The following is a 17184-nucleotide window of genomic DNA, read 5'->3' as shown; positions in this document are numbered from 1 at the left end:
ACCTGTAAGAATGGCTAAAATTACCAACATAGAAAATAACAGGTGTTGGCAAGGATGTAGAGAAAGGGGAACACCTCTTACACTGTTGGTGGGAATAAAAACTGAGGCAGCCACTATGGTAAACAGTATGGAGGCTCCTCAAACTGAGCCAGCCATGTACCCCCATTCTAATATTTCTTATGACATATATACAATAGTAACCATCTGGTGTTACTCTTACTGATCTCAATCAGATATCACATTTTTATTTATTTACTCAATTATTAATGATGAAGGGAACAAAGGCAAGAAAAATGGGGTTTAAATTGAATTCCCATTCAGCCTGCAGCCCATTGATAGATGTCAGAGACCTGCAGCATGTAACACTTACCAAAAAGTTTATGGCTGCCTTAATGACTTAAAGTTTACACTTCCTTAAAAACTAAAAACAAGCTTATCTTGACAATAGCTAAATCTTCAGGGTCCTGTGAGACCCTGCTTTCAGCATCCAGAAATTCCTTGGAGACTTAAGTTATCTATATCTCCACTCCCTCCACAAACCTGAGAGAATATAATCAGTCACTCCTCACAACCCCAGTGTAGGCAGAGACATAGCCACAACAATCAACAATTAGAATGGCAATTAAATAATCTTGTCATAGGAGAGCAGTCTTCTGTCCGGTGGTATTTAGAGTATATGATTTTTAATTACTCAGCTGATACTCTGATACATTTCAAAAAAGTCATGCATATTTCACCTGGAATGTTTCCTAGTCAATACACTGTCTAAAAGAATGAGCATATAGTAAAAAAAGAGCATCAGCAATACAGAATGGGATCCTACTGTACCTGGTGAATGAGGCGGAGGAGAGCACATCAGAACAACCCCCTGGCCTTCCCTCACAGAGACTGCACTTCTTGTCCGGCCACTAAAATTTCCCAGATCTGTCAACATAACACAGGATTTAGATGCAAGGCTAAAAAAGTGGGGGAAAAACTTAAAGAATTACTACTTTTATAAGTTGTACCTACTTTTCTCTCATTATCCAGACAAGGTTTATTTTTATTTGTTAAGCTGTGATAGGAAGGCCTTAAAAATAAATACATACCATCCAATTTAAATACCACAATTTTCAGATTATATGCAACTGTACACTCTTTATTTCTATTGAGGGTGCATACAAGGTGCCAGTGTAGGAAGAAAATAAACAATACATTTATAACCCATTAAATAGTCCTTTTATTTCTTTATAATATTTCCTACATATTGATTTTTCTACTGTTAATAGAACCCATTCATGCATACTGAGAAAAGAAATAGAAGTGGTTAGGGGGACCTGGTGTCCAACCTGCTGCCTCATTATGTAATGCTAGGAATGGCATGTAAAACCAAGCATGAATTTTCCAAAGTAGAGAGACTTGTGTGCTCTAGCAGAGTATAACGAAGATATAAAGTATTCTTTATCTATAAGTATGAGGGAAAAAGCCATGCTATTTTCATTTTATAGAAGCCTGGAATGGCTTGTGCAAATTAATTATACTCATCCATTTTGATTACTCTGCAAATATTGTAGTTATCAAAATACTCCACTGTAAGTATGAAAGATTATAGCATTGATTGGGGTTCAACTGTCTTTCCTTAAATTATATTGCATTTGCACAAATTGGAAATACTTTCTTAAAAACAAAATGACCTAAAAAAGAATGATATATATTATTTGTATTTCTATTATTGTTTATTAATCTATTCATAGCTCAGTATATATGGCCCTTTCCTCTTCTTGATCAATGATGTGATTTTTAGAATAGTTTCCTAGAAACTGTAGGAGTTAAATATTTTAATAAATAAACATTGCTCCAGAATTATCAGTCTATGAAATATATTCCCATGGTGAAGAATGCTTCTTGAAAATGTTCTCCTTTTCTTTCCTTTATTCACCAATTGTAAGAGAGATTTTTTTTGAAACTTCCCATTACTTCATATTAAAACAGTATGTTACATAGTAATCCAATGTAGACTCTCAAATTTAATGTTTGTTAATCTGACAGAAGATGAGACTGAGCAGTAAACAAAATATACTGAAATTATATGAAGGAGATAAATCACTAACTTTAATATCCTAAGAGGGATTCTATACCTTACTTTTTTGAGATATGTACAATAATTTACTGATTTAGTGAATGTACAATCAAATCTTCTTTTTTTTTATTTTTTTAACGTTTATTTATTTTTGAGACAGAGAGAGACAGAGCATGAACGGGGGAGGGGCAGAAAGAGAGGGAGACACAGAATCTGAAGCAGGCTCCAGGCTCTGAGCCATCAGGCCAGAGCCAGACGCGGGGCTCGAACTCACGGGCGACGAGATCGTGACCTGAGCTGAAGTCGGACGCTTAACCGACTGAGCCACCCAGGTGCCCCTCAAATCTTCTTAAATACATTCCAAATTACAAAGAACTAACAAACAGTGAAGGCCTAACGGCAAAAAAATACAGAAGTATTCGTTATTGATGAAAGTGTTAGCATTTTACACATAATTCTATGTTTCATTATAAATAGTTAAGCATTTCACAAACTGTATAGATAAAAAAGAAAGAGTTTCTAATTCTACTTTCTTTGGTGGTGGTTTAAGAACATACACAATAACTTCTGGTAAAGATAAGTTTACTCATTTTCAAATATGTGTGACTCAGGGCTTTAAATTCATATGTATTGATTCTTACGGATAGAAGCTGTCTTTTTCCCAATAAATAATCTTAATATGAAAACAAGCATGTCAAGGTTTCTAATTTGACTCCCTTTGACTCTACTACTGGACACAGCACAGGAACCACACTGTGAGGCAGTGGTTGCATTAAGGCTGTGATATCTCTTTAGGGATTATATGGCTTTACTTTCCTTTTTTCATCCTCACTGAATTTATAAACTCTGAAAGGCTATTTGGATATTAATATATTAAAATTGAATTTCTGAAATGATTTCTGAAACATATATGTAACTTCCAATACATTTACTACATGTTTTGTTATGTTTATTATGGCATTTCAAATTAACCTATTATAGTTAAAAGAATATTTTAATAGAAAACAATCATAAGTATATAATGTTAGCAGATAGAAAGGTCTAAGAGGGATCTCTCCTGAAATACTTCATAAAGATAACACTGGTTGGTATAGTGGGTTGAGTAAATTTGGAAACAGGAAGGTTTTTCACCCCCGGAAATAAATACACACACACACACACACACCCACACACACACACGCAAACACACACGCACATTTCAAAAACCAGTGCCTAGAAAAGTGAATTAGTTTAAAGAGTTGGAGAGAGAAAGTTGCAAGAAATTGGCAAGAAGGAAAGTGCATAATGGGTTCTGGACACTGATCTTATGATCATATGTTAAATACAGTAGATTGGTTAGTTATTAGGGAGAAATGAGGAAAAAGGGTCAAGGCACCAGGATAAATCTTATACAGTTAGGAATAAAGTGTTGAGGTTTATCTGTCTCCTGGGCTTTAATTTCCTAGTCTTAAATCTGTTCTGAGTAAGTGACAATGTTTGGTGTATGGGAGTTGTGTGTTTGGAAGAAGGAATGGGAATCCAGTATTTATTTAAATTGCAGTTGGTCCTGCAGGTGGTGCTAGTAAGTTTTAGACTGTCAATGTTCCAGGCATTCTCAATTAATTCTCTAACCTTAAAGGTGTGGTGAAACCAGTTAATTTATTATGAGTTATAAACTTCATAAAATTAAGTTTAAATTTTACAAAAACTAAACTATTAAAACAAGTAAAACATTTTAGATGTGAGACACTTGAGTTTTATTAATCACTAACATTTGGGTATTAGATTCTTATGTAAGATTGAAGAACTAAGATAGGTGTTCTTTCTGAGGGGTATCACAGCTTTAACTTCTGTGATTTCTATAGAAATGACTTACAGATTTTCTAATACTTGCTGCATCACCTGCAAAATTGTTGCATATTGAAGTCTTCTTTTATCACTTTTATTTTTTGTTGTTACTGTTGTTTCTGTTATCATGAGGATTACTCAGATCACTGTCAAATTTCTGTGTCTCATATAAATATCCTGTAATATAAATTGGTTGTAGCTCATTCAGAAACTACCTTTAACATTCTAAAACAATAAAAAAGAGGAAATGAAGATAGATGAATAATAATCACACTAGCTACTAGCATACACACTCTATGCTAGGCATTTTGGAGATTAAATATTAATTTCTCCATTTTAAAGATTACTAAACATATGTGAAGAGCAAATAGCAACTTGACAATGATTGCACGGCTAATAAGTAGTGAGTTGGCAAATCAAAATCAACGTGGTTGTTTAAAATAATGTATTAGCACAAAACCAATTCAATATTTAGAAGTTAGACTAAGTTGATTTCAGAACTTTAAAAATAATCTTCATAAGGGTCTCTGATGAAAAATCATTTTCTGACAGATGATAGACCTATAGATGAAAATATTGGTGAAGAATGGAAAAATAATTCTTACATTTATTTTGAGCAAGAATTGAGTTAGCATTTCTCGTACATAGTCATTTGCCTGCAGGTAAAATATTTCCTAAGACACTCTACAAAAAATATGATTATTAAAAATAGTTTCTAAAATAAAAAATTGATTTTTGACTGGTACCTTGACTGAAAGCCATAGGAACTTGAAGCTTTGTGGTGTTCTTACTGGCAAATGTGAGCTCATAAACCTATGATCAATTTGTAAGCACAGAGGGCAAAGGCTTATTATCCCCACTGATTGATGAGGGGACATTGGCATTCACTAAGGTTAAATAACAGAAATAAAACTCATAGCCAGTATTTGAACCATTAAGATGACAAATTCATTTCTGGAATTAGCATGTTTCCATGTTAATAGGAGTTATTACAATACTCTTAATTTAAAATGTTTTAATAGATGTGGTTATTTCTTTAAATACTTACCTATTACACCACCTGAAGTAATCTACAATTCTTTAAAATAATTGTTATAAGTCCATGAATGTAACATCATATCACCTTCAAAAGTGTTAATTATTTAATAATGCTTTTGAAAATATCAGTTGGGTTAATTAGAGGTATCTCAAAAAATATACTCCTATTTATTACATGAAGATAAGAATTGAGATGCAGCTAGAGGTATGGTGAGGTAAATCTACAAGAGATCATGAAAGCTACAATGAAACTTTCTTCATTCTCATTTTTCCTTCTTATATATAACAGCTCTGATGAATAATCTCTTGCTGTGGCTTGCCATTTTCACTTGGCATATTATCAGATATTAATCATCCAGCCAAAGGTTTCACTAATTAAGAGGAAACCAAAGTACACCAGAGTATGTTAGCCTTGAAAGAGACAATTTTAACTACATTACAAGTAAAACAGTAAATTGTAATTGCTTTTATAAAAAGATCAATTATCCAGAGTGTTATAAAAATGTTTTTGATCTTAAGGTCTTTCCTTTGATATCTTGATGTATGTTACAAAAAGTTACTTTGATGGTGAATAATACGTACAGTGAAATAATCTCAAAAGATAAAGTTATATATAAATTTGTTTGACTAATGTGATGATAGTCTATAATGCTAGCACAGGTTCTATACATGTGACATAACTTTCTACACTCTGGGTGAGCAATTATATAAATAATTCTTTTTTTCCACTTAAATAATGTTTCTTTTTTTACTTAAAAAATTAATTCCAGTATAATTAACATATTGTGTTATGTTAGTTTTAGGTGTACAATATAGTGATTCAGCAATTCTACACATTACTCAGGGCTCATCATGGTAAGTGTGCTCTTAATCTCTTTCACCTATTTCACCCAACTCCCCTTTTCCCCTCTGGTAGCCATCAGTTTGTTCTCTATCGTTAAGATATAAAAAAACTATTATTTTCTTACTTCTAAGTTCAAATTTGGTTTTTCAATCTCAGATCAGTCTTAATTCATTAAAAGTCTCAGGAAATTATAAGACTGAGCATCAAAACATAAATCATCATCATCATCAAAATATTAGTAAATAGAAAATGTACATAGATTTTGAGTATTATAGACCCATAGAGATAGGGGAAAGGTGTCATTTAGTAAAACCAGCAAGTCATTTAGTATTCCTAAAATTCATATATCTTTTGATTGTCTCTCAAGATTTGGGCCTAACTATTCTCTTCAGCTATTTTATATTATATAAGGTTAATACTTCCTTGCCTACAACCATGACTCCTTACTCCTCTCTCCCTCTTATTTATTACTCTAGCACAACTTCAACCTAAGTTAAATTAAACTCTTTACCTATTGTGCTCTTGGCAAGGGAATGTGAATGGAGAAGAGCATCAATGATCATGACTCGTTTTGCTCTAGATTCATCCATCCTACCCAAAGTAGGACCATTGTGCTACCTAAACCCAGTACACTTATGGAGTCCATTCTCTCCATCCTCTATCCAATACTTTCACATCTCTCTTTTAAAACAACCTCCTGCCCTTTCCCCCACTTCTTCCTCCTACTTCCTGGAAAAAAACAGAAGTAATAAAAAAATTTTTGATAGGGGTGTCTGGGTGGCTCAGTCAGTTAAGCATCTGACTTCAGTTCAGGTCATCATTTCACAGTTCATGGGTTCGAGCCCCACGTCAGGCTCTGTGCTGACAGCTCAGAGCCTGGAGACTGCTTCAGATTCTGTGTCTTCCTCTCTCTCTTCCCCTCCCTGCTCTGTCTCTCTCACTCTCAAAAATAAATAAACATTAAACAATTTTTTTTTAAATCACTGATATACATTCCTCCTATGGTGGTCACTGCAATGTGTGTCCAGGATCCCCTTCAGTGAAGGTCTTGTCCCAACTGTTGGGGTCCTATTGACAGCCTTTAGCTCTTAGCACCATTATGGACTGCTTTTGATACAGAGAATCCACTCAACCAAGTTTATTATACCCGTTCCTTGGGTAGCACACAGACAACAACTGCTCAGTGAGTAAATATAATGACCTGATTACCTTAGCACAACTCCAGACAATCCTGAAAAGTCATTCTAGCTTTAAATATCCTCCTTGGCATCATCTGGGATTACTGGTAAACCTAAATCACAGTGCCAGTTATTCTCCTTCTCACACCTGCTCCTTCCTCCTCCCTTCCAGTGGGTGAATTAAAAGGTCACTTCTTAATAACCATCATCCACACTAAACTCCACTCATGGAGGCTGTTTCCCAGGGAAGTCAACCTGTAACATCACCACAATAGTTGTCAACTTGTCTATATCTGCACTGTTTCTGATTATCTTATCATAAATGAACTGTCTTTGATCTAATCAGAGACCAACCTCTCCCTTCTGCATTATCAATAATGTTCAAAATATTGGTATTTCTCCAAAGTTTAAAAGAAAATAGGAAGAAAAAAATATCCCTTTGACCTGATTTCCTTCCAAGTACCAACTCATTTCTCTCCACCCATAAAACAAACAAATAAATCAACAACCACTGCAGACAACTCCAATTCTCTCAAAAACTTTTCAAATCTGGCTGTCTTCCTAACACTGACCAAATTCTACCATGAAGGAAACCAATGATCTTCATGTTGTTAAATTTATTGACCAATTCCTCATCTACTTGACCTACAATAAGCATTTAATGGAGTCATTTACACTTTTCTTCTGAAAAAAATTTTTTTGCTTGAATTTCTGCTCCTTCACTGTGCCCTCCTCTGTGTGAATGCCACTTTCATTAGCCACTATTACTGTGCCCTAATGAAGGCTGCTTTCATTTGCTTATTCTTCCTCATATTTCCAATGTCTAAATATTCCAGGGCCTCAATTTAGTCCTTGGACCCTTTCATTTATCAATCCACACCTTTCCTATGTTTATCTTATATTTAACCTCTTATAGTAAAAAAAAACATGTATACACCAAAGAATTAGAAAATGTATTCCTTCTTTTTTTTTTTAATTTTTTTTTAACATTTATTTATTTTTGAGACAGAGAGAGACAGAGCATGAACGGGGGAGGGGCAGAGAGAGAGGGAGACACAGAATCGGAAGCAGGCTCCAGGCTCTGAGCCATCAGCCCAGAGCCCGACGCGGGGCTCGAACTCACGGTCGGTGAGATCCTGACCTGAGCTGAAGTTGGACGCTCAACTGACTGAGCCACCCAGGCGCCCCATAGAAAATGTATTCCTTCTTGGGTACCTCCCTTGAATACTAATACACACATACACACACACACACGCACACACACACACACACACACACACACACACACACAGAGTTTGGTTGACATTTCTATTCAGGTATCTAATAGCCATTGAAACAGAACATATCCTAATGGAACTCCCATTCCCACCTGCTAACCTACCACTGCCATAATATTTCCCATAAGAGTAAATTTTTATTCCATTTTCCCAGATAAGATAAAATGCAAAAATCATCTGTATTTCCAATATGTCTCTCACATCCCACATACAATTCATGAGCAAATCCTATTGATACTATTTCATAATATATACAGAATCCAACAACATCTAACCTTCTTTATAGCTTTCATAGGCATCTCTCACCTTGATTGATGTGATATCACCCAACTGTTTTCCCTGAACTTCCTTTACTCTCTTTGTCCATTTTTAGCACAGCAGCAAAAATTGGTTATTTTTTTTTAATTTAAGTTTATTTTTTTATTTTGAGAAAAAGAGAGAGGGAGAGTGAGGAAGGGGCAGAGAGGGAGAGAGAGAATCCCAAGCAGGCTCTGTACTTTCAGCATGGAACCTGATGCAGGGCTTATACTCAGTTCATGACTTGAGCTGAAACGAGTTGGATGCTTAACCTACTGAGCCATCCAGGTACCCCCTTATTTTAAAATGAAGGTAGGCCACCTGACCTAAATGGCTTTCCATGTTACTCAGAGGAAAAGTCAAACCACTTATGAAGGCCTGCAGGCTTAGACCAGCTTGATTTTGTTGCTTCCTTGATTCCATCTCCTACTATATTCATCTTCCTTCCTTCCATAGTAGCACACTGGCTTTCTTGCTTTTAATCAAACAAAATATGTCAAGTGTTTTCCTGCCTCAGGGCCTTTGTATTTGCTGCTTCCTCCAACTAGAATATCTCCTACCTCCATTCCCCAGATATAATTTTGTCTGTCACCCAAACTTCCTTTAGGTCTTTATTTCAGTGTCACCTTCATGGAGAGATCTTCCCTGGGCATCTTACCAAAAAGTGCAACCTCATTATCCCATATATATTCCTTATCTCCCTTCCCTAATTAATTTGTCTCTTTGGTACTTATTCTCCAACAAACTATTATTTATTTCTCTTGTCTGTTGTGCCTTCACACGTAGAATTTAAAGTCTATGACACAGGGATTTTTGTTTGCAATGTTCATTGTAATATTCCCAGACCCTTTCCCTAGCTGTTCTCTATGTCTAGGATACTCTCCCTCCTGGGTATTTGCACAAGTCTCCCCAACTTTGTGCAGGTCTCTGCTGGAATGTCACCTTTGCAGAGAGGACCCCCTTGAGCAATACATTCTTTCTTCCCATTTTCCCACATTCTGTTCTTTTTATTCTGATTCCTTTTCTATCGTTAACACTTATGATCAGCAGACACATTATATAATGGGATTTAAAAAGTACTGTCTTTCCCAACCCATTAGAATATAATCTTTAAATAAACACTTTGTTTTATTACTGCTTAAAATAATGCCTAATGCATTATTCTTGTTGAGTACTTAGTCAATAAAGCAATTGCATATGTATCTTTAGCATATAGTTATATTTGATGAATTTTAGTTTTAAAATATCCAAATGTTGAGATATTTTCCAAATATTATGTTATTATATCTTTTCAAAACTATAATCCTATGAGATCCAAAATTCCCATTAAATATTGAGCCTGACAGATAACACCAAAACATGTATGCATTATAATGCTATTTCTATAGCAGAATGTTCACTCAAGATTAATTATTTTAATAGTAAAAAGGTCCTATGTATACCATTTCAATCTTTAACTGAGATGGAAGGTGAATGGTAGAAATTATTTTTTAAAAAGAATTTCTTTTTTTTTGGTCATGTAATAATTCCAAAAATATTAAATTTTCTAGATGCAAGTAATCATAATCTTTTTTATGGCATCTGAAGATATTCCCAGCCAAACCTCTTATGCACAACAGTCTACACAACCACACTGAAAATTATTCCTACTAAATAAAGATGACGCTTAAAAAAATGTTCTCAAGAGTAAATATTTGATTAATTTGTCTGCAAATATTTTAAGAGAAATATTATACATCCATGGCTTTATTTTATAAAGAAAATTTTTAATGTTTATTTATTTATTTTGAGAAAAAGAGAGAGACTGCGAGAGGGGAGGGGCAGACAGAGGGGTGGAGAGAGTACCAAGGAGGCTCCATGCTGTCAGTGCAAACCCCATGTAAGGCTCGATCCCATGAACCATGAGATCATGACCTGAGCTGAAATCAAGAGCCAGACACTTGGGGCACCTGGGTGGCTCAGTCGGTTAAGCGGCGACTTCGGCTCAGGTCACGATCTCACAGTCTGTGAGTTTGAGCCCCACGTCAGGCTCTGTGCTGACTGCTCAGAGCCTGGAGCCTGTTTCAGATTCTGTGTCTCCTCTCTCTGACCCTCCCCCGTTCATGCTCTGTCTCTCTCTGTCTCAAAAATAAATAAACGTTAAAAAAAAAAAAGAGTCAGACACTTAACTAACTGAGCCACCCAGGTGCCCCTCCATGGCTTTTTTTTAATATAAACTATTTAAGTTAATAACTTACCAGGGGGCCTTAAAACTATAGTTAAAAATATTGCTATAACTAGAGAACCTTAACATTATATTTAAAAATATTGCTATTAAAAATAAAGGCTTTGATGGCAAAAGACCTATGTTCAAATTCTAGCATCACTATTTATTAATGGTAACCTTAGGAAAATTATTTTATTTCCATATGCTTTCTACTCAAAATGAAGTAATTATTACACGTCTTAGAGGACTACTGCAAAAAATTTCCTAACAAATGAAAATATCTTACCCACACAACTGGCCAACAGTAAGCACTTGATAAATATCATTTCCCTCTAAAATTTCAGAAAGATGTATCTTATCAACTTCTAATTATAAATCTAAATAATTTTATTTTTTTTCCAAATACTTTGAGCTTATAGATTTATGTGTCCTCAACTTATAATATTTGGGGAATTTCTACAGAGTTATTCAAATTAACAGGAGATATAACACTTATAAAGTAAAGAGGCAGTTCACTAGAATCATTACAAGCACAGTGGTGAACTTATCACTTTTTGCATTAAATAAAAATTAAAAATTAATTTTTAACCTATTTATGGTTTAACCTTTTAAAAATGTAGTAACACATAGAATCCATGACTACATTGCCCTTCTTCCAAATTTATTCTTCTCTTTCCCCCTCCAATTTTTATTTAATTCCAGTTAGTTAACATACTAGTTTCCCGTGTGAAATTTAGTGATTCATCGGTTACATACAACACCTGGTGCTCATCACAAGTGCCTTCCTTAATTCCCACCACCTATTTAACCCATCCCCCCACCTACTTCCCCTCTGATAACCACCCGTTTTTTTCTCTATAGTTAAGAATCTGTTTCTTGGTTTTCCTCCTAGTTTGTTTTGTTTCTTAAATTCCACATACAAGTGAAATCATAAATATTTGTCTTTCTCTGACTTATTATTTCATTTTGCATAATACTTTTTTTTGAAGTTTATTTATTTATTTTTAAGAGCATGAGTGGGGGAGAGGCAGAGAGAACAAGAGAGAGAGAATCTCAAGCAAGAGCCTGATACAGCACTCGATTGCACAGACCATGAAATCATGACATGAGATAAAATTAAGAGTCAGAGCCTTATCTGACTGAACCACCCAGGTTCCCCCCTTTTGTGAAGTTTATTTATTTTGAGAGAGAGAGGGAGAGTGTGTACATGAGAGGGTGGAGGGGCAGAGAGTGAGGGAAAAAGAGAGTTCAAAAGCATAATACTCTAGCTTCATTCATGTCATTGCAAACAGCAAGACTTTGTTTTTTGTATGGCTAAGTAATATTCCATTGTGTGTGTGTGTGTGTGTGTGTGTGTGTGTGTGTGTGTGTGTGTGTGTATCTTACATCTTTATCCATTTGTCAGTTGATGGACATTTGGGCTCTTTTCATAATTTATCTATTGTTGATAAAACTTCCATACTCATCAGGGTAAATGTATCCTTGTGAATTAGTATTTTTGTATCATTGGGCAAATACCTCATAGTGTAATTGCTAGAATATAGGGTAGTTTTTTTTTTAACTTTTTAAGGAACCTGCATTCTGTTTTCCACAGTGACTGCACCAGTTTGTATTCTCACCAACAGTGTAAGAGGGTTCTTTCTCCACACCCATGTCAACACCTGTTCTCTCCTGTATTGTTACATTTAGCCATTCCAAAAGTTGTGAGTTGGTATCTCATGGTTTTGATTTGTATTTCCCTGATGATGAGTAATGTTGAGCATCTTTTCATGTGTTTGTTAATCTTCTGTATGTCTTCTTTGGAAACATGTCTATTCATGTCTTCTCTCTATTTGCAAACTGGATTATTTGAGTTTTGGGTCGTTGAATTTGATAAGTGCTTTATATATTTTGGATGCTAACCCTTTATCATACATGCCATTTGCAAAAATCTTCTCCCATACTGAAGGTTGCTTTTAGGTTTGTTGATTGTTTCCTTTGCTGTGTAGAAGCTTTTTATTTTGATGAAGTCCCTGTACTTTATTTCTGCTTTTGTTTCCCTAGCCTCAGGAGACATATCTAGTAAGAAGTTGCTATGACTGATGTCAAAGAGGTTATTGCCTGTGTCTTCAATCCATTTTGAATTTATTTTTGTGTATGATGTAAAAAAGTGGTCCAATTTCATTTTTTTACATGTTGCCCTCCAGTCTTCCCAACACAATTTGTTGAAGACACTGTCTTTTTTTCCATTGAATATTCTTTCCTTCTTTGTCGAAGATTAATTGGCCATAGAGTTGTGGGTTTATTTCTGGGGTTTCTATTCTGTTCTGTTGATCTATGCCTGTTTTTGTGCCAGTACTATACTGTCTTGATCACTCTAGCTTTGTAATATAACTTGTAGTCCAGAATTATGATGTTTCCAGTTTTGCTGTTCTTTTTCAAGATTGCTTTGGCTATTTGGCATCTTTTGTGATTCCACACAAATTATAGGATTATTTGTTCTAGCTCTGTAAAAAATGTTGTTGGTATTTTGATAGGGATTACATTAAATGTGCAGATTGGTTTGGATAGTATGGACATTTTAGCAATATTTTTCTATCAATCCATAAGCATGAAATGTCTTTCTATTTCTCTATGTCATCTTCAATTTCTTTCATCAGTTTTCAGACTACAGATTTTTTACCTCTTTGATTAGGTTTATTCCTAGGTATCATGTTTTTTGGTGCAATTGTGAGTGTGATCAATTCCTTGATTTCTCTTTTTGGTGCTTCATTATTGGCATATAGAAATGCAACAGATTTTGTATCCTGTGATTTTACTGAATTCGTGTATCAGTTCTAGCAATTTTTTGGTGGAGTCTTTTGAGTTTTTGATATAGAATATCATGTCATCTGTAAATAGTGAAAGGTTGACTTTTTCCTTGCCAATGTGAATGCCTTTTATTTCTTTTTGTTTTCTGATTGCTGAGGCTAGAAGTTCGAATACCATGTTAAATAACAGTGGAGAGAGTGTACATCTCTATCTTTTTCCTGACTGTAGAGGAAAAGCTCTGTTTTTCCCCATTGAAGATGATATTAGCTGTGGGATTTTCACCTGTGGCCTTTATTCTGTTGAGGTACAATCCCTCTAACCCTACTTGGTTGAGGGGTTGTATCATGAATGGATGTTGTACTTTGTCAAATGCTTTTTCTGCATGTATTGAAAGGATCGTATGGTTTTTACCCTTTCTTTTATTAATATAGTGTATCACATTGATTGATTTGTAAATATTTAACTGCCTTGCAGCCCAGGAATAAATCCCACTTGATCGTGGTGACTGATTCTTTTAATGTACTGTAGGGTTTGATTCGCAAATATTTTATTGAGAACTTATGCATCCATGTTCATCAGGGATATCGGCCTGTAGTTCTATTTTCCAGTGGAGTCTTTGTCTGGTTTTGGTATAATGGTAATGCTGGCCCAATTAATTTGGATTTTTTTTTTCCATTTCAATTTATTGGAATAGTTTGAGAATAGGTATTAACTCTTCTTTAAATATTTGGTAGAATTCCCCTGTGAAGCCATCTGGCCCTGGATTTTTGCTTGTTAGGATATTTTTCTATTTCTCTGCTGTTTATCAATCTGTTCAAATTTTCTATTTCTTCCTGTTTCAGTTTTGACAGTTTATATCTTTCTAAGATTTATCCATTTCTTCCAGTTAGTCTAATTTTTTGACATATAGTTTTTCATAATATTGTCATAATTGTATTTCTGTGGTGTTGCTTGTTATTTCTCCTTTTTCTGTTGTGATTTTATTCAGTTAGATCCTTTCTCTTTTCTTCTTGGTTAAGTCTGGCTAGGCTTTTATCAATTTTATAATTTTTTTTGAAAGAACCAGCTTCTAGTTTCATCAATCTGTTTTATTGATTTTTTAGCTTCTATATCATTTATTTCTTCTCCTTTTTATTATTTCCCTCCTGCTGTTTTTAGGTTTTGTTTGCTTTTCTTTTTTTTTATTTTTTAAAATTTTTAATGTTTATTTATTTTTGAGAGAGACAGACAGAGCATGAGTGGGAAAGGGGCAGAGAGAGAGGGAGACACAGAATCTGAAGTAGGCTCCAGGCTCTGAGCTGGCAGCACAGAGCCTGACATGGGCTCAAACTCACAAACTGCAAGATCATGACCTGAGCTGAAGTCAGACACTTTTCATAGAGTTGTGATCAGAAAATATGCCTGGAATGATCGCATTCTTTTTGTACTTGTTGAAGCCTGATTTGTAACCTAACATGTGATCTATTTGGAAACTATCCCATGTGCACTTGAAAACTATGTGTTTTCTCCCTTTTTAGAATGGAATATTCTGAATGTATCTGTTAAGGCCATCTGGTCCTGTGTGTCATTCAAAGCCATTGTTTCCTTGCTGATTTTCTGCTTAGATGATCTGTCCAGTGAGGCAAGTGTAGTGTTAAAGTCCCCTACTATTATTGTATTATTATCAATGAGTTCGTTTATGCTTGTTATTAATTGCTTTATATATTTGGGTGCTTCCGTTTTGGGTGTGTGAATATTTATAATTGTTAGATGTTTGTGCTGGATGGTCCCCTTTATTATGATATAGTACCCTTTTTCATCTCTTCTTGCTGTTTTTGATTAAAATCAGTTTGTCTGACATAAGTACTACTACTCCTCCAGTTTTCTTGTAACTCTCATTTGCATGATAAATGTTTGCCCATCCCATCCCTTTCAATCTGCAGGTGCCTTAAGGTCTAAAATGAGTCTCTTGTAGGGATGCCTGGGTGGCTCGTTGGTTAAGCATCAAACTTTGGCTTAGGTAATGATCTCATGGTTCATGGGTTTGAGCCCCATGTTGGGCTTTGAACTGACAGCTCAGACCTGGAGTCTGCTTCAGGTTCTGTGTCTCCCTCTCTCTCTGCCCGTCCCCCACTTGTTCTCTCTCTCTCTCCCTCTCTCTCTCTCTCTTTCAAAAATAAGTAAACATTAAAACATTTTTAAAAGTAATAAAGTGAGTTTCTTCTAGGCCTCATATAGAAGGGTATTTTTTCTTTTATCCATTCTGATATCCTATGTCTTTTGATTATAGCATTTAGTCTATTTACAATCAGAGTAATTATTGCTATACATGCATTTAGTGCCTATTATTACTTGTATTCTTATTATTTCTGGAGATTTTCTATGTTCCTTTCTAGTCCTTGTCATTTTTAGTCTTTCCTTTATACTCAAAGAGTCCCCTTAATATTTCTTGGAAGGCTGGTTTAAAAACTTTTTTTAGTTTTCCTTTGTCTGGGAAACTCTTTACCTCTCCTTCTATTCTGAGTGATCACCATGCTGGATAGAGTATTCTTGGCTGCATATTTTTCCCATTCAGCGTGTTGGGTATATTGTGCCACTCCCTCTGGCCTGCCAAGTTTCTGTTGAGAGATCTGTAGCTAGTTGTAAAGGTTTCCTTTATAAGTTAGGGACTTCTTTTGTCTTCCTGCTTGGAAGCTTTTTTCTGCATTTCTCTATTTTGCAAATTTAATTACAATGTGTCTTAGTGTTGGCCTGCTTTTGTTGATTTTGATGGGAATTCTCTGTGCCTCCTGGACTTGGGTGTCTATTTCTGTCCCCAGATTAGGGAAATTTTCAGCTATGACTTCTTCAAATAAACTTTCTTCTCCTTCTCTCTCTCTTTTTTTTTTTTTTTTTTTTTTTGAGATTCCTATGATATGAATGTTATTATGTTTGATGGAGTTACTAAGTTCCCTAAGTTAGGGAACTTTGTCTCTTTTGTCCAGCTCCATTATTTTCCATTATTTTTAGCTTGTATATCACTTACTCATTTCTCTGTCTCTTCCATTTTTATGGTCATTACATCCAGTCTGTTTTGAATCACAGTTATTGCATTTTTAATTTCTGATTGTTTTTTGACTCTTTTATCTCTGTAGTAAGGGCCTCCCTGAAGTCTTCCATTCTTTTCTCAGGCCCAGCAAGTATCCTTACGATTATTGCTTTAAATTCTCCACTTCAGGCATATCACTTATATCTATTTTGATTAGATCTCTGACATGACTTTATCTTATTTCATTTGGGATGAATTCTTCCCTGTGGGCATTTTGTCTAAGTCTCTGTCTTCTTCTTTGTATTAGAAAAGCCTGTTACGCTTCCTAGTCCTGAGAGTAATGGCTTTATGAAGAAGAGGTCATATACTGTCCAAGGCCTGCTGCTTCAAAGAATGTCTCCGGTTGTGCTGCATGTACTATGCCGCTGTGTTTTGGCTGCTCTATCCTTCAGCCTAGTGGTCTGCAGAGGCTCTCCTTGCCAGCAGTGGGCAGTGTTTGGACCTTGGCCAGAGTGTTGGTGAGTTTTAACTAGCTGTGCTCTGGTCTACTTGTTAAGTGAGACCTGATGCTACTTCCACTATAATTGAAGACCTGTAGAACTCTCTGGTCAGGAGATATAGTGTGGGTGGGGGTTTCTGTTTGGTCTTCTGGGTAAGGGTC

General features: G+C 35.2%; 1 protein-coding gene across 2 annotated transcripts in view; it reads right to left on the bottom strand.

Annotated features, from left to right (window-relative positions):
* The window catches only part of CNTN5 (contactin 5), a 1357742-nt gene that overhangs the window by 444910 nt on the left and 895648 nt on the right, over positions 1-17184 (bottom strand). For both annotated transcript variants that reach the window (XM_053900236.1, XM_053900234.1), the window contains one exon: positions 829-924. In XM_053900236.1, coding sequence (XP_053756211.1) covers positions 829-924 — 96 coding nt within the window. The remainder of the gene's footprint in view (positions 1-828; positions 925-17184) is intronic.

The sequence above is a fragment of the Panthera pardus genome, unplaced genomic scaffold (assembly GCF_024362965.1).
Source record: "Panthera pardus isolate Hobbes unplaced genomic scaffold, ASM2436296v1 HiC_scaffold_12, whole genome shotgun sequence".
In the NCBI taxonomy this organism is placed as follows: domain Eukaryota; kingdom Metazoa; phylum Chordata; class Mammalia; order Carnivora; family Felidae; genus Panthera; species Panthera pardus.
The sequence above is the reverse complement of the archived record's forward strand: the minus strand, read 5'-3'. Positions and strand labels throughout refer to the sequence as shown.